Source organism: Dendrobates tinctorius, unplaced genomic scaffold (genome assembly GCF_039654945.1).
Source record: "Dendrobates tinctorius isolate UK_male_01 unplaced genomic scaffold, ASM3965494v1 ptg000254l, whole genome shotgun sequence".
NCBI lineage: Eukaryota > Metazoa > Chordata > Amphibia > Anura > Dendrobatidae > Dendrobates > Dendrobates tinctorius.
In genome coordinates, this window is record NW_027361921.1 from 5,265,711 (window position 1) to 5,288,944 (window position 23,234).

Sequence of the window (23,234 nt, forward strand, 5' to 3'; positions counted from 1 at the left end):
GTGTGTTTGAGCAGGAGTCCTTGCCTTTCTTAGGCTATAGCATCTCAGCCCAGGGTTTGGCCATGGATCCTGCCAAGCTACAGGCGGTGATGGATTGGCAGGAACCCCAGTCTCTCAAAGTGGTGCAGCGCTTTATGGGGTTCATAAATTACTATTGCCAATTCATTCCCCACTTCTCAACTTTGGTAGCGCCCTTGGTAGCCCTCACCAAGAAGGGTGCAAACCCCAAGTTGTGGTCAGAACCTGTCTCCAAGGCCTTCTCCTCTATTAAATCCCATTTCGCTAGCGCTCCCATTCTACATCGCCCCGAAGTGGATAAACCCTTCATTCTGGAGGTGGATGCTTCTTCCGTCGGTGCTGGAGCGGTCCTGTTCCAGAAGGACTTGCAAGGTCGGAAGCACCCATGCTTCTTCTTCTCCAAGACCTTCACACCGGCGGAGAGGAATTATTCCATCGGGGACCGGGAGTTGCTAGCAATGAAGTTGGCCTTTTCAGAGTGGAGACACCTCCTGGAGGGGGCTCGCCACCCTTTCCAGGTATTCACCAACCACAAGAATTTGGTCTATTTACAAACAGTCCAGCGACTGAATTCTCGCCAGGCCAGATGGTCCTTGTTCTTCTCCGTTTTGACTTCACCCTGCATTTTCTCTCCGGGGAGAAGAAAGTCTGGGCTGATGCTCTCTCCCGCTCCATGGTGTCATCAGAGGAGGAGGAGCCTCGACTGATAGTCCCATCTGAGAGCCTGAGGACAGTGGCTCCGGTCGCCCTCGAGTCTGTACCTCCGGGCAAGACTTTTGCCCCTGCCCATCTGCAACCGGAGGTCCTCTCTTGGGCTCATTCGTCCAGGCTGGGTGGACATTTTGGGACCAAATGGACCTCTGAGCTTCTGGCGAGGACGTACTGGTGGCCGGATATGGCCCGTGACGTCAGGGACTATATACGGGCGTGCGTCTCTTGCGCCCAGAATCGGCCCTCTTGGCAGCAGCCCGCTGGGTTACTCTACCCTCTGCCGGTTGCTGACAGGCCCTGGGAGATGGTCGGTATGGACTTTGTGGTGGGTCTGCCCAAGTCCAGTGGCAGCACCGTCATTTGGGTGGTCACCGATCATTTCTACAAGATGGTGCATCTGGTACCACTCTCTCGGCTACCTTCGGCACGGGGCCTGGCAGCGTTGTTTATTAAACATGTTTTCCGCCTGCACGGCATGCCGGATAAGATTGTCAGCGACCGGGGTCCTCAGTTTGCGTCTCAGTTCTGGAGAGAGCTCTGTTCTCTGCTCAGCAGAGCTAAATCTCTCCTCGGCCTATCATCCCGAGACGAATGGGTTGGTTGAGAGAGCCAACCAGACCCTGGTGACATATCTGCGACATTTTGTCTCGGCCAGGCAGGATGATTCGGCACCCTTGCTGCCGTGGGCGGAGTTCGCCTTGAACAATGCTGTGGCCAACTCCACCGGTCAGACCCCATTCCTCTTAAATTACGGCCAGCAACTGCGCATCCCCGTGCCCATGCCCGTGTCGTCCACCGACTCTAGGGTGGCAGACTGGGTGGTGGAGGCACGTGACATTTGGGATCGCACGCAGGATGCTATCCGGGCCTCCAAGGAGAGAATGAGGACCTCCGCTGATGCACACCGGCGCCCTGCTCCTACTTTTGCCCCTGGCGACTTGGTGTGGCTCTCCGCCCGAAACATCAGGCTGCGGGTAGAGTCCGCTAAGTTCGCATCGTGCTACATTGGCCCCTTCAAGGTCCTCGAGCAGATCAGCTCTGTGGTCTACCATCTGGCCCTTCCACCACACTTGGCTATCTCTGATACATTCCACGTGTCCCTCCTTAAGCCTGTTCTCTTGTCCCGATTCTCCGAGACATCTGCCGGGACATCAGACTTGTCTTCGGACGAGTTTGAGGTCAATGCCATTGTGGGATGCAAGTTGATGGGGGGCAAAAAATTTTATTTGGTGGATTGGAAAGGTCATGGTCCAGAGGCTCGGACCTGTGAGCCAGTGGAGAACATCCACGCTCCTCTTCTCATTGCGGAGTTTGAGCGCAGCGAGGCTCAGAGGGGGCCCTAGGAGGGGGGTAATGTTAGGCATCGGATTTCTGTCGCTGCACAGCGAGAATCCCGAGCGTTACTTCCAGCGGTCTCCCATTCCTCTCCAGCCACAGAGGAGGTTGCTCAGCAAACTCGTCGGTCCAGGCGCTCTGCCCAGACCAGCTCCGTGGGTTTGCTTGCTGCTGCCACCTCTGGCGCAGCTATGACAATACATGCTGCTCAGCAGCAAGATTCTCCAGGGACTAAGTCCCCATGTCGGGCCACTGAGCATGCCCGTGGAGTGATCTCCCATTGGAGATCGAAGGTCACGTGCTCAGGTCCTGTTCGGATTGGCCCATCTGAGAAGCCAGGAAGGTCCTGGACGCTCGCGACTATAAAAGGTTCGCATGGCTGCTCGGCCATGTGCTAGGATGAGACTGTATTTACAGACTATGTGGAGTGAGTGATGTATGCACGTATGAATGTATCTGGTGAATGACTCATTAAGAAACCCCTACCCTTGGTACGCATGTGTTGTGCAGCCTAGCCTGCTAGCACCCAGGCTTAGGTGTAGGTAGGACAGAGGTTGAGTCAGGCATCAGTCCTCACCAGGGACACGGCACGCCTCAGTGCACGTGCTCCACTTCATAGCCAGCATCTATTGCGGCACTCACGGCAGTGACGCCGTGCGCTAAGTGGGCCTAGAGGGACTCTAACCCCGTGTCCTTGGGGTAGAGTTCTGTGGCCGTACACTGTGCGCTCCATTGGCCGGGCTCTGTGAGCTAAACAGATTCCGGCATTTACGTTCAGCGGTTGTGCGACTCTGTGCATTAACAGAGTTCGCACCTGTTCACATTGGGTGACGTAACCCATGTGTGACTGTTTTTACGCTGCTCTATTCTTCAGCCATTACTTAGCAGCAGTGTACCACCTCTGCACGGTGGACCCCGGGCTGCGAACGCACCAACTATTATTTTAGAATTTGGTGCGTTCCGCCAGCCCTAACAGCGTCTATTGCCACACAATCGTCTGTCAACAATCGGGGAACTCTCTCTCGGATGGACAACAGAGGCGTCCCCCTGTGTCACCACACTCACACCACCGCACTCCACCAAAGGGGTGCAGCACCCCCCAACCCTTTACACCACGAGGTCTGCACCTCCCAGGGTTGGCTAATGGCGAGGGTTGAGATTTGCCCCTACTCCCCCGCAGCACACCTGCTGCTCACACCGAAGAGGGAAGGGCCTGGGATATGGAGGAAAAATACACTCCCTGGTCGCATTCCTCCAAACGACCAGGAGGGGTGGCTACTTTGGTGGTAAGGAAGATTTGCGTAAACCCCGCTGACTATCACACCAGTCTGCTAACTACAGGGATGCACCCCTTCACCTCGGGGAACCCCAGACAGCACCATGGTGACCAACTCCACCCACCTGTCTGGGTACGTCCGCCTGTAAGAGCAAGTCCTGCTCCCCAGCAGCGATTCTAGGGGCTTCATTGCCAGCCGCTATTTGATTTCCAGGTTGAGCCAAACAGGAGGCCCCAGACCCTGATAATTGCTGCTGAACTGCTTCAACACCATGCAGGTCCTCACTCACCTCAGTGAGGCCCAGCAGCAAATACTCACAGGTCTGAACATGGCCTGAGGCTAGCCAGAAAAAAAAAGTAAGGTTGGTGATAACGTCACGTGCCTGGTACTGAGTGACGCGGCCATCAGGCCGGTAACTGATACAACAGGACGCGGCATGTGTAATTGTCCTATGTGACGCAGCCCGCAGGCCGGTAACTAATACAATAAGACAAAGGGAATAGGGAAAACCTGGGTAACAATAACAATGGTGGCCCTGCGATAGGGAATGGGGAAGTGGAGACCTCCTGCACTCCCCTGAGTCAGTGTCTCTACACTCCTAATGTTCCCCAGACCGGTTCCGCACCAGGCGCCGATCAGGAACCTAAAAACCCTGACTCGCCCTGCACCTAAACCCTCACTAGGGAATTGGTCGGTGTGGAAACTAATCCCACCACTGCACTAAACACACATAAGGAAAAGTGACATAACAGGGGAACACCACTTAGCTTTGCTCTGTTGCTAACGCTCCCAGCAACCAAGCCCACCACCTGCTTGCATCTTTTTCTCCACCGAGTACAAACATCTGGGTGCACAGTCCAGCAACGGATCTTCTCAGCACCATAGTGCAGCCTTAAAGCAAACAGAGTCCACACCTGCGTGCAGCTGTCCAGGAACAGAGTCCAGCAAATGAGTCCAGCTTTTCTGCCAAAGAGTCCAACATTTTGAGTCCAGCTTTCCTCAACCGAGTCCAGTATTCTGAGTGCAGCTATTCACAGTAGCTGCCACTCCACCAAGCAATGCCAGCCCTCCTTGCAGACACCATAGCTGACACTCCACCAATCCATGCCAGCCCTCCTTGCAGACACCATAGGTGCTATTGCAGCACTCTGACTGGGCTGCCAGTGACTCTCCTTCAGCTCCATTCTTTACCCAGGCTTGCTTGCAAATGAGGAACTTATCACCAACAGTGATTGACACACCTGACACTCTTTTATAGAGCAATCACACCTGTTACATAATCATGTGCACAAACTAAGGTAACCAGAGTGCAATGACCCTAATGGCCACCGGGGGAAAACTACAACTGAAACCACCACAGTGCAATGACCCTAATGGCCACCGGGTGCAAAACCCCCTTTGGCACACAGCCAAAGGAAAAAAAAAGGTTACTTTGTGCATTTAATCTGTCAGATCCAACCTGGATCATGACAGACTCCAATGAAGGAGTAGAACCATCTCAAGGAGGATCACAAGTAAATGGACAGCATGTGATTTAAATATGAGTGTCTGAGCAAAAGGTTTGAATACTTATGACCATGTGATATTTCACTCTTTTTTAATAAATTTGCAAAAATTTCTACATTTCTGTTTTTTGTTAGTCAAGATGTGGTGCAGAATGTACATTAATGAGAAAAAAATGAACTTTTTTGAATTTACCAAATGGCTGCAATGAAACAAAGAGTAAAAAACTTAAAAGGGTCTGAATACTTTCCGTACCCACAGTACAGTAACATCACAGAGTGACTGGGTAGAATAGGATAGAATAGATACATATACACCCTTAGAACAGATAGATATAAAATGTCAGTGACACACATATATGTATATATTACATACATAGATAGATAGCAAAATGTGAAAAAGCAGAAAAAAAGGCACCAAACTGTTGACTGCAGTCTGAATCAGTCCTTAGTATAAAGCATACCACCTGATAGTGAGCTAGGTGGTACATGAAAAATAGAAGAAAAAAAAGTGTAGTCATCTTACCAGTCCGTAGTAAAATCCTCCAGCCTGCCAACGCCCAGCACGGATTGTGGTGAGCATCCACATCAAATAGGAAAAGTGAAAAAGCACTGTGATCCAGCTCAGAACAAAGGCGGCTGCAGCTTTACAAAATTTTATTGGACAACTTGAAAATATATATGTGCTTTAAAAAAATATATGCATAGCAAACACCGAGCACACCAGTTAGAACAATCGATGCATTTCAACTAGACAGTCTTACTCATGATCTACCTCACAATACATTGGAGACATATATATAGTGTGCACATAGCATTCAGAGGACAAACAATTAAAAATGCAAAAGAGGCATGTTACACTCATTGGACAGACTATAAAAAAATGCAAAAAAGCATATATGTATTTAGAAAAAGACCTTACAAACGACTATTGGAAAACTATCATTAAAAATAGTGGAACAACATAATAAATTCTCTTATATAATATTGCCTAAATAATATTCATTATTGTTTTATTAAATCCTGTCTGGCATTAAGACCGTGAGAAATACGGGTGTCAAGCATAAACATCCAGTATGTTTCACGGTTAAGTAATTTTTGTTGTAAATCTCCACCTCTAGGTTTATAAACCTTTTCAATCCCACAGAATCTGAAACTAGTGAGATTGCCTTTGTGCACATTGTCTTGACGCAGCTGAGGCGGAAAGAGCTTTGGAATTTACAGCGTCTGATAAGTGTCTCCTAATACGCACCTTCAGATGACAAGTGGTGCAGCAGACATACTGAACTTTACATATGGGACACTCTATGACATACACCACATTCTCAGTATTACAATTAATATAATCATGTATATTAAATTGCTTTTGATTATGTAAAGATGAAAATTTGTTTTGTTTTGTAAGCATAATTACAAGTTTTGCACCGATTGGCTCCACGTCTAAAACATCCAGTGGCGTCAAGCCAAGTGGCTCTGTTAACCTCCCTTAGAGAACTAGAAAACAAGCTTGGAGATAGGATCGAGCCCAAAGTGGAGCTTGTTTAGCTACAAATTTGACATTATTCTCCATTAATATTTATTTAATTTGTCATCTTGTTTCAACATTGGTAGATGTTTTTTTAACAATATTAACAATCTGTCCATATTGAAGACTGTAGGAAGTACTGAATACTACATTATTATTTTATGTGAATTATTTTGAATACATCTACCTTTTTTGGTTATTAATAAATTTTTGCGATCTATTTGTAAAAATTTTTACGTGCATTATCCAAATTCCATTTAGGGTATCCTCTTTGAGAGAGACGCTCACAAGTTTTTTCTGTTTCTGTTAAAAATGCATCATTTTCAGAACAATTGCGTCTTATTCTAATTAGCTCACCATATGGAATCTTTTTTATGACATGATCTGGATGACAAGAATTAGACCTAAGAATAGAATTACTTGAAGTCGGCTTTCTATAAGGAGTAATTTCTACTTGCATTACACTTGTCTGACTTTGCAGGAACAAAATCAGACTGATTTTAAAATCACTAGTGTGACTAAAACCTAACATTTAAAGTCCACAAATAAACCTTTCTGTGAGCTGGCTAGTCTGGTTTCAGGTCACGTAGGCCAGAAAAGATTGAAGTTACCTTGGAAGTAGGCGATCGGTAGGCCTTTTAATACTTTTACACACTGCTACATGGATAATTAGGACGCATCGTGTAATAAAAGTTTTAATGAAACTTAGTCAAACAATAAAGTTTTATTTGCATCTTTTATCTTTTATATTTGCTTTTCACTTTAATTTATTTAGAGTAAGAATTACAATTAGCGTTAAATTTATTGTTTTACTTCGTTTTTATTCCTAAAAAGCGTTTCCCATCTTAACCAAATAACATTTCTTACCTCTTCAATTTCAGAATTTAAATGGTTACAAAGGTATTCCACTGTTCCTAATGTAGTTATTGCTTCTGGAATTCCAGCTCTGGTGTGAGCTAAACAAGAAAGCAATTCCCCTGCCAATCAGAAATGACTGTTTTAACATTAACACAGTCATCAGAAATATTTAAAGGGTTTGAGTTAAGTTTGCAAGTTATTTACAATTTAATGAACAGTTACTTACCAATACCATGCACACTTACACTCATTCACTTCATTTTCTATGGGACTGCTGGAGAATGTGATATGCCTATCTCCAGAAGTTAATATCGGTGAATTCCCAGCAGTCGAACACCAAAACGATGAGCAAATTGTCACCTACCCAATGTATAGGGATAACTTATAACTACACAAACCCTTTAAGAACCATTAAAAAGACCATTTCCCTGTGTATCTTTTTCTTAATTTTCACATTACTAAAACTGTATGAAGACTGGCCCATGATTATATATCCGAGTGACCTCAACAAATGCTTAGCAAAAAAGTGTAGGCATTTGGGGTGTGGTCTAGGCAGTGAGGGAGAAAGACAAGAATGTGCACAGCTCCTGCCCTTAGACCATTTATAAAGTACCTTTTCTGAGAATGTGAAGATAAATTCTCACAAACAAGATCCATTGCTTACCAAAATCTGCAAGGAGATCAGGCAACACTTTGGACCTGGACTCTTTCTATGGACTGTGACTACAAGGTGCCTCTCCTGCTACATTGAGATCCAGGGGAAAAAAAGCGGTCACTGGGGAGCCGCAGATGAAAACAAAGGAAAAAGGTCCAACGCAGCTCCAGCCGTAAACCTTCTCAGAGGCTACAAGATGTAGTAGGAAATAATAACGGTCCTAGGAGCGCTGAAAATGAGACCAAGACAAAGATATTGGTGTTAAACCACGATGTATTTCAACAGTTAAACCGTCTTCATCAGGTGGAAGTTTATTAAGCGAAAACAGGAAGGGGGATTTAACCAAATGGCAACCAATGAAATTCACAATCAGCAGGTCACAGGATAACAGGTCGCATGATAAAAATAAGGTCACATGATAAAAAGCACAATAAGAACAAGACTGTATATATAAAAAAGGATTAAATAAAGCCCCTAAACCTGATTAAAATATGAAACATAATAAAACAAGGTAAGAAACAGGATATAAAAACAAAAATGGCACAATAAAATACAACATAAAACATAGAAATCACCTGTTAACCTTGTCAATGGTAAGATGTAACCCCTCAGGTGCCAGAGCCCCAATTTAAAAATGGAAAAGCTTTCCTTATTAATCAAGCTCCCATAACGATCAGAAACATTGTCTGGTATAAAATCTATAATAGTTTAAGAGATTCCAAATTTTTCTGGTGCTTGGTTAAAAATGCTTTGACAGACTGTGTAACACAAAACCATTCCTAATATTTTGGCGATGCTTATTCAGTCTTGCATGCATGATCTGTGTTAGGAGTCAGATTTCTGCCCTTACTATGCAGGAATCTAGACCCTCACATTCTGCGGTCTCCTGCTCTCTGTCCACTGCAGAAGAGATTGCAGAGGGGATTGCATTCCAGCAACTCTCTCCGGAGGCTAAGTCCTTCATTCCATCCTCTGAGCAAGCTCGTAGGACGATCTCCCATTGGAGTTCAGGAGTCAGGTGCTCAGGTCCTGCTCCTGATTCCATTGGTCCAGCTCAGAGTTCTGGAGACTTCTGTAAGGTCCCGTTTGCTATAAAAGGCACGAATGGCTGTTCCGCCATGCGCTAGTACAGTCATACTTGCTGCTGTGTGTTTGTTGATGGATGCATGATCTGGTGAATGACTCATTTGAAACCCCATTCCTATGATATTACGAATGTGTGAGGGAATGAGTTAGAGCCAGTATTAGCGCCAGCGCGCCATAGCTTCACAGCAACACCTGCTAGCGTCTAACATCGCGCCAGCATTACTGCGGTGTTATATTGCGGCTTCCTCTACGCCGTGCTGCTGTAGCAGCCTTTTGTTGTGCATTGGCAGTAGCAACGCTATTCACACTAACGGTAGGTCTAGGCGGGTGTAGTGCGTCTTCTAAGGCTACTTCGGTGACCTTTTACCAATTGTGTGTCACTGAATCCCTGTGCTGCCAACAGGCTCAGCGTTGCTTTATTTATTATTTCTTATAGCAGCTCTGTGTCTTCAACAGAGATTGCTTGTGGCACCTGGGTGAAATCAAACCCTGTGCACACTACCGCCATAGTGTTCTGTCATCACCGAGCTGCGGTTTTTCCATCCACCGCACGGTGGACCCCGAGTGGCGAACACACTTTATTTATATTTTTATTTAGTGTGTTCCGCCGTTCCTAACAGTATACTAGCGCCAGGGTCTGGCTAGTGATGGCAGATCAGCGCAGTGTGTGCGGCAGCTCGATGGCCGCTTAGCCACTCTTGAGAGGGCTCTCGCAGCTGCGCAAGTCACTGATGCTGCTATACAGGCACTCACAGACGCGGTAGGGCGTATGTCCATGTCCTCCCTTGCGCCGACAGTTACCGGCCTCCCGTTGCCCGATAAATACTCCGGTGATGGCGCCTCCTGCAGGGGTTTCATCAGCCAGTGCTCAATCCACCTGGAGCTGCTGGCTGCGCAATTCCCTACAGAACGGGCCAAGGTGGCATTTATTATTTCCCTACTGTCGGGCAAGGCGTTGGAATGGGCTACGCCTTTATGGGAGCGTGGTGACCCCAAGATTCGGACTGCTGCCCACTTGCTAACAGCCATCAAGCAAGTCTTCCTCGGTCCACGGGTCACCCATGATACCTCTCTTCAGTTGCTTGCCTTGTCCCAGGGATCCCTCTCTGTTAGCCAGTACGCCGTTCGTTTTTGGACACTGGCGTCCGAGCTGGAGTGGTCCGATAAGGCACTTGTCCCTGTATTTTGTAGAGGTTTAGCGGAGCACATAAAGGATGCTCTCTCTACTAGAGAGATTCCTACTAGTCTGGAGGAGTTAATTTCCATCTCCACTCGTATAGATCTCTGTTTTTCGGAGCGCGGTATGGAGCGTGCTCACTCCAAACGGAGAGGTACTCCGGCTCCCAACTTTTCTGAGCCTCTAGAGCTGCCTGAGCCAGAGGTTCTACCCCAGAGCCCATGGAGGTGTCTCGCGCCATTTTTGAGACACGCCCGGCTGAAGAGTCCATGTGCGGTTGTCACCATCTACACGCTGCTTCTCAGGAAGACAGCGCCACGCAATGGTCTGATTGTGAGTCGGTCGGCGAGACCTTTGTCCCTAATCGCCTGCGGCCTAAGATTCTCGCGTGGGCACACGCGTCCAATGCGGACGGCCACCGTGGTTATATGCAGATCACGAAGTCTCTGGCTGGATCGCATTGGTGGCCGCACAGGGATTGGGACGTTAAAAAGTTTATTCGGGCATGCACCTCATGTGCTCGGGATAGCCTTCCCAGACAGAGTGTGGCAACGGCCGTCGATACACGGCGGCGTTCCCCTGAAACTCCCGCTCCCATTATCTCCTGGGTGTCCCTACTGAAACCTGGCGACCTGGCCTCCGCTGATACCTTCCGTGTGTCCCGGTTTTCTGTTTCACCTACCAGGACATCAGGCTCGCCTTTGGATGAGTCTGAGGCCTGTGCCACTGTCGGGCACAGACTGGTGGATCGGAGGGTTCAGGGAGTGGGGGGCCCTAGGAGGGGGGTAATGTTAGGAGTCAGATTTCTGCCCTTACTATGCAGGAATCTAGACACTCACATTCTGCAGTCTCCTGCTCTCTGTCCACTGCAGAAGAGATTGCAGAGAGGATTGCTTTCCAGCAATTCTCTCCGGAGGCTAAGTCCTTCATTCATTCCTTTGAGCATGCTCGTAGGACGATCTCCCATTGGAGTTCAGGAGTCAGGTGCTCAGGTCCTGCTCCTGATTCCATTGGTCCAGCTCAGAGTTCTGGAGACTTCTGTAAGGTCCCGTTTGCTATAGAAGGGGCGCATGGCTGTTCCGCCATGCGCTAGTATAGTCATACTTGCTGCTGTGTGTTTGTTGATGGATGCATGATCTGGTGAATGACTCATTTGAAACCCCATTCCTATGATATTACGAATGTGTGAGGCAATGAGTTAGAGCAAGTATTAGCGCCAGCGCGCCATAGATTCACAGCAACACCTGCTAGCATCTAACATCGCGCCAGCATTACTGCGGTGTTATATTTCGGCTTCCTCTACGCCGTGCTGCTGTAGCAGCCTTTTGTTGTGCGTTGGCAATAGCAACACTATTCACACTAATGGTAGGTCTAGGCGGGTGTAGTGCGTCTTCTAAGGCTACTCCGGTTGACCTTTTACCAATTGTATCTCGCTGAGTCTCTGTGCTGCCAACAGGCTCAGCATTGCTTTATTTATCATTTGTTATAGCAGCTCTGTGTCTTCAACAGAGATTGCTTGTGGCACCTGGGTGAAATCAAACCCTGTGCACACTACCGCCATAGTGTTCTGTCATCACCGAGCTGCGGTTTTTCCATCCACCTCACGGTGGACCCCGAGTGGCGAACACACTTTATTTATATTTTTATTTAGTGTGTTCCGCCGTTCCTAACAGTATACTAGCGCCAGGGTCTGGCTAGTGATGGCAGATCAGCAGCAACTCCTGCAGTGTGTGCGGCAGCTCGAGGGCCGCTTGGCCACTCTTGAGAGGGCTCTCGCAGCTGCGCAAGCCACTGATGCTGCTGTACAGGCACTCACAGACGCGGTAGGGCATATGTCCATGTCCTCCCTTGTGCCGACAGTTACCCGCCTCCCGTTGCCCGATAAATACTCCGGTGATGGCGCCTCCTGCAGGGGTTTCATCAGTCAGTGCTCAATCCACCTGGAGCTGCTGGCTGCGCAATTCCCTACAGAATGGGCCAAGGTGGCATTTATTATTTCCCTACTGTCGGGCAAGGCGTTGGAATGGGCTACACCTTTATGGGAGCGTGGTGACCCCAAGATTCGGACCGCTGCCCACTTGCTAACAGCCATCAAGCAAGTCTTCCTCGGTCCAAGGGTCACCTGTTATGATTGAGCAGACCCCAAAGTAAAAGGCAGCCCCCAACATATAATGACGGTGAAGCAAGATGAAAAAACACTCACACAGATAGAAAGATAGGCTGAGCAAACGATGGGGCCCAAGCTAACTAAACAGAACAGGAAAGAAAGGTTGCTGTCTGCAATCTGCCAAAACCCTATCAAAGACATAAGCCAACAAGCTGATATGTAAAAAGACCCTGAAGCAGCTAGGCTTCAAAAACTAAATCAGCACTCAGGTATTTTCAGAAGACAGAGCTAAAGGAATTCAGCTCACCCCAGCAGGGAATGGCAGAAATCCAGAAAAACAAAGCAAAACAAAGTCAAAGCACAAATTCAAAAAGCCGAGCAGAAAACTTAGCTTTAGAAGAGCAGGAATTCAGACTGGTCTCCAAGGATCCCACAGAGAAATCACCCGCAGGGCCGAAGGGTGTCGGCAGCCTTATATCCAGTCAGTAACTCCACTCAGCCAGTCATCATCATCAGGCTCAGGTGTTTGATAATCAGGCTCACTACCTTTCTTCACCAGAAGAGGGAGTTCCTCGGGCCTCAGTAGTGAAGGGGAAAATGAACTCACAACAGTACCTCCCCCTTGAGGAGGGGTCACCGAACCCTCATCCATGCCACCAGGGCGATCCGGGTGAGCCCGATGAAAGGCACGCACCAATCTTTTGGCATGAATATCAGAGGCAGAGACCCAGGAATTATCCTCCTGACCATAACCCTTCCACTTAACCAAATACTGGAGTCTCCGTCTAGCCAGACGGGAATCCAGTACTTTCTCTACCTCATATTCCATGTTACCTTCAACCAATACAGGGTCTGGAGGTGCCACCCCCGGAACAACCGGTTCAACAAACCTCTTCAACAAAGATTTATGGAACACATTATGGATTTTAAATGTGACAGGAAGAGCCAAACAAAAAGAGACCGGATTAATAATCTCCAAAATCTTGTAAGGTCCAATAAATCTAGGCTTAAACTTAGGAGAAGCCACCTTCATAGCAATATTTTTTGATGATAACCACACCATATCACCAACCTTAAACTGGGGACCAATGGTCCTATGTCGGTTGGAAAACCGCTGGGCCTTTTCCTGGGAGAGAGATAACTTATCCACCACTTGTTCCCAAATCTGGTGCATTCTCTCCACCACAGTGTCAACACCTGGGCAGGCAGAGGGCTCCACCTGCCCTGAAGAAAATCGAGGATGAAACTCAAAGTTACAAAAAAAGGTGACATCAAAGTGGCAGAACTAGCTCTATTATTTAAAGCAAATTCGGCCAAGGGCAAAAATGAAACCCAATCATCCTGATCAGCAGAAATAAAACATCTCAAATATGACTCCAAGGTCTGGTTTGTTCTCTCTGTCTGCCCATTGGTCTGAGGGTGAAAAGCAGAGGAGAAGGACAACTGAATTCCCAGCTTGGAACAGAAAGTTCTCCAAAATCTAGACACAAACTGAACTCCTCTGTCAGATACAATGTTCTCAGGAATCCCGTGCAAGCGAACCACCTGTTGCAAAAACAGGGGGACCAACTCAGAGGAAGACGGCAACTTAGGGAGTGGTACAAGATGAACCATCTTAGGGAACCTATCACAAATCACCCAAATAACAGTCATCCTTTGAGAGACAGGCATATCAGAGATGAAATCCATTGAAATATGGGTCCATGGCCTCTTGGGGACAGGCAAAGGAATCAACAACCCACTAGAGCGAGAACACGATTTAGACCGGGAGCACGTCCCACAGGACTGCACAAAATTCCTGACATCACAAGACGAGGAGGGCCACCAAAAAGACCGACTCACCAGATCTCTAGTACCAAAAATACCTGGATGACCAGCCAAAGCAGAGCAATGAACTTCAGACATCACTCTCTTCTTCCACTGGTCAGGAACATACAACTTTCCACTGGGACAACGCTCAGGTTTGTCCTCCTGGAACTCTTTCAGAGCACGTCTCAAATCGGGCGAGATGGCAGAAAGAACTACCCCTTCGCCTAAGATGGTAGCAGGCTTGGTCACCACAGGAGAATCAGCAAAGAAGCTCCTAGAGAGGGCGTCTGCCTTGACATTCTTAGTTCCAGGAAGAAAAGAAACCACAAAATCAAAACGTGTAAAAAACAAGGCCCACCTAGCCTGTCTAGGGTTCAAGCGCTTAGCCGACTCTAGGGAAATCAAATTCTTGTGGTCAGTGAGGACCACGACTTGATGCTTAGCTCCCTCCAACCAATGTCTCCACTCCTCAAATGCCCATTTCATGGCCAACAGTTCCCGATTCCCCACATCATAGTTACGTTCAGATGGAGAGATCTTTCGGGAAAAGAATGCACAGGGATTCATTTTAGATGTTACAGGATCCTTTTGGGACAAAACAGCTCCTGCACCAATCTCAGAAGCATCCACCTCTACCTGCAACGGAAGTGAGATATCAGGTTGCCGCAAAACCGGGGCGAAGGTGAATCTTCGCTTCAGCTCCTGAAAGGAAGAAACAGCATCCGGAGACCAATTTAACACATCAGCACCCTTCTTAGTCAAATCAGTCAATGGCTTGGCAATACTAGAAAATTTTGCTATAAATTTCCGATAAAAATTAGCAAAACCCAAAAACTTCTGGAGGGCCTTCAAAGAAGTGGGCTGAACCCAATCGTAAATGGCCTGTACCTTGGCCGGGTCCATTTCAATAGTTGACGGGGACAAAATAAATCCCAAAAAAGAAATCCTCTGTACTCCAAAAAGGCATTTAGATCCTTTGACATAAAGGGAATTCTCCCTCAAGATCCGGAACACAGTCCGAATATGTTCCACATGAGAATCCCAATCCTTGGAGAAGAACAAAATATCATCCAGATAGATAATCAAAAATTTATCGACAAAATCTCGGAAAATATCGTTCATGAAGCACTGGAAGACAGAAGGGGCATTAGTGAGCCCAAAAGGCATCACCAGGTACTCAAAATGTCCCTCCGGAATATTAAACGTCGTCTTCCATTCATCCCCATGCTTAATGCGATTAAGATTATACGCCCCCTGAGGTCAAGCTTGGTAAACCAGCAAGCACCTTTAACTCTGGAGAATAGATCAGAAATCAGGGGTAACGGACACTGATATTTAACAGTCATTTTGTTGAGGGCACGATAATCAATACAAGGTCTTAATGATCCATCCTTTTTGGCTACAAAAAAAAAAGGCACCTAAGGGTGACGAGGATGGTCTAATATGACCCTTCTCCAACGCCTCCTTAATATAGGATCGCATAGCCTCGTGCTCGGTTACAGATAAATTGAAGAGCCGACCCTTGGGAAATTTACACCCAGGGCTCAGTTCAATTGCACAGTCATAACTCCTATGAGGAGGCAGAGACGCAGACTCATTCTCACTAAATACATCATAAAAGTCCGCCAAATAATCAGGAACATCATGCGACTGAGGAGAGGTGGAAAAACACCAGAGCCTCACTAAAGGCACACCGACAACCCCAACTCACCACACACAGATTTCCAATCTAAAACTGGATTATGAATTTGTAACCAGGGAAACCCCAGAACAATAGTATCATGCAGATTATGCAACACCAAAAATCTGCAATTTTCTTGATGGTCTGGGGCGACCCGCATTACCACCTGGGTCCAAAACTGAGGTTTATTTTTAGCCAAAGGAGTAGCATCAATCCCCCTCAAAGGGATAGGCGTCTGCAGAGGTGTCATCGGAAATCCACAACGTTAAGCAAAATCCAAGTCCATTAGGTTTAGGGCTGCTCCCGAATCCACAAAAGCCTTGGCGGAAAATATGGACAGTGAGCAGATCAGCGTAATAGCCAGAAGAAACTTAGGTTGAACACCACCAACAGAAAACGTGTGTGCAAAGCGTTTCTCTCATTTAGGACAGACAGAAATAATATGCGAGGCATCTCCACAGAAAAAACACAACTTATTACGCCTTCTGAACTCCTGACGCTGCTCTCTGGACAAAACTCTATCACATTGCATAGGTTCAGACATTTGTTCAACAGGTGGCAACACCTCTCGTGCAGCTTTACGTTCGCACAAACGCCGATCAACCTGAATGGCTAATGACATAGAATCGTCAAGACCAGAGGGAACAGGAAATCCCACCATAGTATCTTTTACGGCTTCTGACAACCCCTTCCGAAAGAGAGCAGCCAAGGCATTATCATTCCAGGTAGTAAGTACTGCCCACTTTCGGAATTTTTGACAGCACAATTCTGCAGAATCTCGACCCTGGTTCAATGCCAGCAGGGTCTTTGCAGCCTGATCAATGGCATTAGGTTCGTCATACAACAACCCCAAGGCCTGAAAAAATGCATTCACATTAGTCAGAATAGGATCATCTGGTTTCAAAGAAAACGCCCAATCCTGGGGATCGCCACGCAGCAAAGAGATGACAATTTTAACCTGCTGCGCAGAGCTCCCTGACGAGTTAGACTTCAAGGCAAAAAATAATTTACAATTATTTTTGAAATTCAAAAATTTAGACCGATCCCCAAAAAATACATCAGGTGTAGGAATCTTTGGTTCAGCAGAATGTGAATGAGCAAGGTAGGCGGAAATTCCCCACACTTCCGCAGCGAGCTGCTCCACACGATCAGACAATTGCTTTATCTCCATTGAGAGAAAAAAAATTCCCCCTACGGCCTCAGAGATATAGAGGAAAAAATATACACACTCTTTTTTTTTTTTTTACAATTCTTTCCTGCTATTGAGTACCCTAGGATCTGCGGTATGGCGGGTGATTCTGTTATGATTGAGTCACCGTAGGAGGCAGACACAAAAATAGAAGCTAAGTCCAGAAAACCAGAGAAGTTGGCAACTATCAGACTGCAGACCCCTGAACCTATCAACACAACTAGCAGTAGCCGTGGGGGGTTCCTACGGTGCCCTAGACCCCTCGATCACAGCCGGAGAGCTAAATAGCCTAAAGACAGAAAAGGAAATCTAAACTGCCCCAGAGCAGACCCCAAAGTAAAAGGCAGCCCCCAACATATAATGACGGTGAAGCAAGATGAAAAAACACTCGCACAGATAGAAAGATAGGCTGAGCAAACGATGGGGCCCAAGCTAACTAAACAGAACAGGAAAAGAAGGTTGCTGTCTGCAATCTGCCAAAACCCTATCAAAGACATAAGCCAACAAGCTGATATGGAAAAAGACCCTGAAGCAGCTAGGCTTCAAAAACTAAATCAGCACTCAGGTATTTTCAGAAGACAGAGCTAAAGGAATTCAGCTCACCCCAGCAGGGAATGGCAGAAATCCAGAAAAACAAAGCAAAACAAAGTCAAAGCACAAATGCAAAAAGCCGAGCAGAAAACTTAGCTTTAGAAGAGCAGGAATTCAGACTGGTCTCCAAGGATCCCACAGAGAAATCACCCGCAGGGCAGAAGGGCGTCGGCAGCCTTATATCCAGTCAGTAACTCCACTCAGCCAGTCATCATCATCAGGCTCAGGTGTTTGATAATCAGGCTCACTACCTTTCTTCACCAGAAGAGGGAGTTCCTCGGGCCTCAGTAGTGAAGGGGAAAATGAACTCACAACAGTCACCTATGATACCTCTCTTCAGTTGTTTGCCTTGTCCCAGGGATCCCTCTCTGTTAGCCAGTACGCCGTCCGTTTTTGGACACTGGCGTCCTAGCTGGAGTGGTCCGATAAGGCACTTATCCCTGTCTTTTGGAGAGGTTTAGCGGAGCACGTAAAGGATGCTCTCTCTACTACAGAGATCCCTACTAGTCTGGAAGAGTTAATTTCCATCTCCACTCGTATCGATCTCAGTTTTTCGGAGCGCGGTATGGAGCGTGCTCACTCCAAACGGAGAGGTACTGCGGCTCCCAACGTTTTTGAGCCTCTAGAGCTGCCCGAGCCAGAGGTTCTACCCCCAGAGCCCATGGAGGTGTCTCGCGCCATTTTTGAGACACGCCCGGCTGAAGAGTCCATGTGCGGTTGTCACCATCTACACGCTGCTTCTCAGGAAGACAGTGCCCCGTAATGGTCTGATTGTGAGTCGGTCGGCGAGACCTTTGTCCCTAATCGCCTGCGGCCTAAGATTCTCGCGTGGGCACACGCGTCCAAAGCGGATGGCCACCGTGGTTATATGCAGATCACAAAGTCTCTGGCTGGATCGTATTGGTGGCTGCACAGGGCTCGGGACGTTAAAAAGTTTATTCGGGCATGCACCTCATGTGCTCAGGATAGCCTTCCCAGACAGAGTGTGGCAACGGCCGTCGACACACGGCGGCGTTCCTCTGAAACTCCCGCTCCCATTATCTCCCGGGTGTCCCTCCTGAAACCTGGTGACCTGGCCTCCGCTGATACCTTCCGTGTGTCCCGGTTTTCTGTTTCACCTACCAGGACATCAGGCTCGCCTTTGGATGAGTCTGAGGCCTGTGCCTCTGTTGGGCACAGACTGGTGGATCGGAGGGTTCAGGGAGGGGGGGCCCTAGGAGGGGGGATAATGTTAGGAGTCAGATTTCTGCCTTTACTATGCAGGAATCTAGACTCTCACATTCTTCAATCTCCTGCTCTCTGTCCACTGCAGAAGAGATTGCAGAGGGGATTGCTTTCCAGCAACTCTCTCCGGAGGCTAAGTCCTTCATTCCATCCTCTGAGAATGCACGTAGGATGATCTCCCATTGGAGTTCAGGAGTCAGGTGCTCAGGTCCTGCTCCTGATTCCATTGGTCCAGCTTAGAGTTCTGGAGACTTCTGTAAGGTCCCGTTTGCTATAAAAGGTGCACATGGCTGTTCCGCCATGCGCTAGTATAGTCATACTTGCTGCTGTGTGTTTGTTGATGGATGCATGATCTGGTGAATGACTCATTTAAAACCCCATTCCTATGATATTATGAATGTGTGAGGGAATGAGTTAGAGCCAGTATTAGCACCAGTGCCAGCGCGCCATAGCTTCACAGCAACACCTGCTAGCGTCTAACATCGCGCCAGCGTTACTGTGGTGTTATATTGCGGCTTCCTCTACGCCGCACTGCTGTAGCAGCCTTTTGTTGTGCGTTGGCAGTTATTTGTTATAGCAGCTCTGTCTTCAACAGAGATTGCTTGTGGCACCTGGGTGAAATCAAACCCTGTGCACACTACCGCCATAGTGTTGTACTATCAGAAATGGTGCTAAAGATTTTACATCTAATACTACTAATATTAGTTACAAATTCAATTATCATGTTAACTGTCAATCCTCATTTGTAGTATATCTAATTGAATGCAAATGTGGGCTCCAATACATTGGACGCACTATACAGACTGTTAGGAACGGCGGAACACACTAAATAAAAATATAAATAAAGTGTGTTCACCGCTCGGGGTCCACCATGCGGTGGATGGAAAAACTGCAGCTGCAGAACACTATGTACTGAGTACAATAATTTTTATAAAAGGAGCTCATTCCTTGGGTCTTTTTAATAAGAAAGAATTCAGATTCCTCAATATCTCTCGTTACAGAATTTCATTCTTTTATTTGTTACCTACCTAAGATACATAAAAATCCCTCCAATCCCCCAGGTCGCCCCATTATCTCCGGTATTAACTCATCACCAGCAACTCATCTCAGTTTGTATATTTATTCCTGCAGAAATATGTTGTTGGTCTTGGGTCATACCTTAAAGATTCGTATGACCTCATTGATATTCTCCAGGCTTTCCCTCGTGTCCCCAATTGTGTCCTCATAACAATGGATGTTCAAGCCCTCTACTCCAATATACCCCATGATCGGGGAGTAGAGGCAATTAAACATTTTCTGTCTTTGGATGATCAAATGCCGGAACTGCAAAGAACCTTTTTAGTAAATGCTATAATATTTTTACTTTTGAGCATTTCTTCTACTGCCAATTAAAGGGCTGCGCGATGGGGATGAGATTCGCTCCCAGTTACACAAATCTGTTTATGGGGGCTTTTGAGTCCGTTCTCATCGCGCAGTCCCACCTGGCTGATGGCAAGCTTGTTTTTAACCATTGTTTCATAGACGACCTCCTTTTAGTTTGGACAGGTACGGAATTGGAAGCCCTTGAATTTGTTCACTGTCTCAATTCTAATTCTTGGGGCCTTACCTTTACAGCTAATTTCTCGCGCTCAATTCAATTTTTAGATCTAATGGTGCATGTTGACACTGAGGGCTATTTCTCCACCACTACACATTTCAGAAAGGTGGATGTGAATAGTTACCTGAACCTTAATAGTGGACACCTTCCCACATGGATCCCTAACATCCCTTATGGGCAGTATTGGCGCACAAGAAAAATCTGCACAAGGGACAAGGATTTTTATGATGAGGACAAGGTCTTAAAGCAACATTTTTTACAAAAAGGGCTACCCTAAAAAACTGGTTCAAGATGCCCTTTCTAAAACAGGAACATTGTCCCAATATGAATGCGTACAGAAGATCAAAAGTAAAACTAATAGGGGTGCTAAATCCTTGACCTCTGAATTCACCAAGTGGAGCTTGGTTACAACTTTTAATCAATCTCATGCTATTATCCAAAGACTTTTGAAAAAATATTGGTTCATATTGGAAGGTGACCCTATATTCTCAGGTGACATCCCTGCCCACCCCAGAATAATTTATAGATGGAGTCGCACACTCCGCAACCTAGTTGCACCAAACATTATGGTTATTAGCCCCAGTGCCCTGTCTGCGACCCAGGTAACAAAAAATCCCGGTTGTTTTGTTTGCAGATCTGCAAAATGTCTGTGTTGTAATTCAATCAGAAATGGTGCTAAAGATTTTACATCTAATACTACTAATATTGGTTACAAAATCAATTATCATGTTAACTGTCAAACCTCATTTGTAGTATATCTAATTGAATGCAGATGTGGGCTCCAATACTTTGGACGCACTATGCAGACCATGCATGCAAGACTGAATAAGCATCGCCAAAATATTAGGCATTGTTTTGCGTTGCACAGCCTGTCAAAGCATTTTTGAAGCAAGCACCAGAAAAATTTGGAATCTCTTAAACTAACTATTATAGATTTTATACCAAACAATGTTTCTGATCGTTATGGGAGCCTGATTAATAGGGAAAGCTTTTGGATTTTTAAATTAGGGACTCTGGCGCCTGAGGGGTTAAATCTTACCATTGACAAGGTTAACAGGTGATTTTTATGTTTTATGTTGTACTTTCTTTTGCCATTTTTGTTTTTATTTCTTGTTTCTTACCTTGTTTTCTTATGTTTTATATTTTAACCAGGTTTAGGGGCTTTATTCACTGTATTTTTCGCTTTGTAAGACTCACTTTTTTCTCCCAAATTTGGGGGAAAATAGGGGTGCATCTTACAATGTGGATATACCTTATCTGTGCTGCGGGTGTTCGATGCTTGCCTCCGCGCTCTGTCCCCCGGTGCTGCCGCCACGTTCTATCCCCTGGTGCTTGCCGCCGCCACACTCTGTCCCGTGCTGCGTGGGGCCTCTGCCATTGCATCCTCCATGCTTGCCTGTGCAGTGGATTCCTTCCAGGAAAATGGCCGCAAAGCATGCGCAGATGAAGATCATGGCACTGAAATCTCAGGAGACAGGACGCGGCAGCAGCACCCAGCAGCACTGGGGACAGAGCGGGCGGCAGCACCCAGTAGCTCTGCGGGACAGAGCGGGCGGCAGCACCAGGTACAGAGCGCGGTGACAGCAACACCTGGCAACACTGGGGACATAGCACAGCGGCAGCATCGGACACCCGCAGCGGCGCGCTGCACATCAAAACAGCCCCTCATCCCAGCAGCAATGTTCCACTCCTGCCTCTTCCAGCAGCAACCCTGGGACCCCATTTCACTGCAGCCATCTCCCCCCGGTAAGCAATAAGATGCCTGGATTATAAGAAGCACCACCATTTTATTTAAAAAAAGTTTTTTCCTATTTTTCTCCTCAAAATTTGGGGTGCGTCTTATTTTCCGGAGCGTCTCATAGAGCGAAAAATATGGTAATCCTTTTTTAATATATACAGTCTTGTTCTTATTGTGCTTTTATCATGTGACCTGTTCTTATCATGTGACCTGCTGATTGTGAATTTCATTGGTTGCCATTTGTTTAAATACCCCTTCCTGTTTTCCCTTAATAAACGTCCACCTGATGAAGACGATTTAATCGTTGAAACGCGCTGTGGTCCAACACTAATATCCTTGTCTTGGTCTCATTTCCAGTCTCCTAGGACCGCTCTTATTTACTACTGTGTCTCCTGCTACATTGGGAGAGGAAGAAGAAAAACCTGCCATATAATGGGCTGTGCTCAGAAGAGACCTTTTGTGGAAGGAAGCAGTCTCTAACCAGTGCCGCGGTCTAACACGGTGAAAAGCAGGGATGTCTCTCACAGTACAGAAGTGCTCTATCAGAGGCAAGTGTGAGGTGAGGGAAAAGACATGAAGGCATAGTAACAAGATGCCTGCATTGGCTGAATAGAGATCTCTCCTCATTATCGGGGGGTGAGTGACAAGCTTGAATAAGTTGAGTGGCTTTTGCTTCTTTCTTGGTGTCCTAAGCAGGAGACGTCATTTAGCCTGCCCTTGGAACCTATTCTGCCGTCTTAAGAGGCATCAGTGAGGGACAATCAACATCATCCCTTTTAGATTGTGAGCCCCATCGGGGACAGCAATGATAATGTGTGCAAAAACTGTAAAGCATTGCGGAATATGTTAGCGCTATATAAAAATAAAGATAATTATTATTATCCCTTCTTCACATATACACGCCTTGCAGTGAAATCCTGTGCTACACAAAGAGACCATCACTAATTCCCTTTAAGACTTTCCTCATAAAAAAGCGCTACTGTAATTTTTCAGGCCCCCTCATCACTAGAGTTGAGCGAAACGGGTCGAAAAAATTCAAAAGTCGCCGACTTTCGCCAAAGTTGGGTTTCATGAAACGAAACCCGTCCTTAGCGTGAGGTTGGCCACGAGGTCAGCGACCATCGCGCCAAAGTCGCGATTCAAAAGATGCTTTA

General features: G+C 46.7%; 1 protein-coding gene across 1 annotated transcript in view; it reads right to left on the minus strand.

Annotated features, from left to right (window-relative positions):
• Window positions 1-23,234, minus strand: part of ANKAR (ankyrin and armadillo repeat containing) — a 623,401-nt gene that overhangs the window by 99,050 nt on the left and 501,117 nt on the right. The window contains exon 21 of the mRNA XM_073558116.1: window positions 7,236-7,345. Coding sequence (XP_073414217.1) covers window positions 7,236-7,345 — 110 coding nt within the window. The remainder of the gene's footprint in view (window positions 1-7,235; window positions 7,346-23,234) is intronic.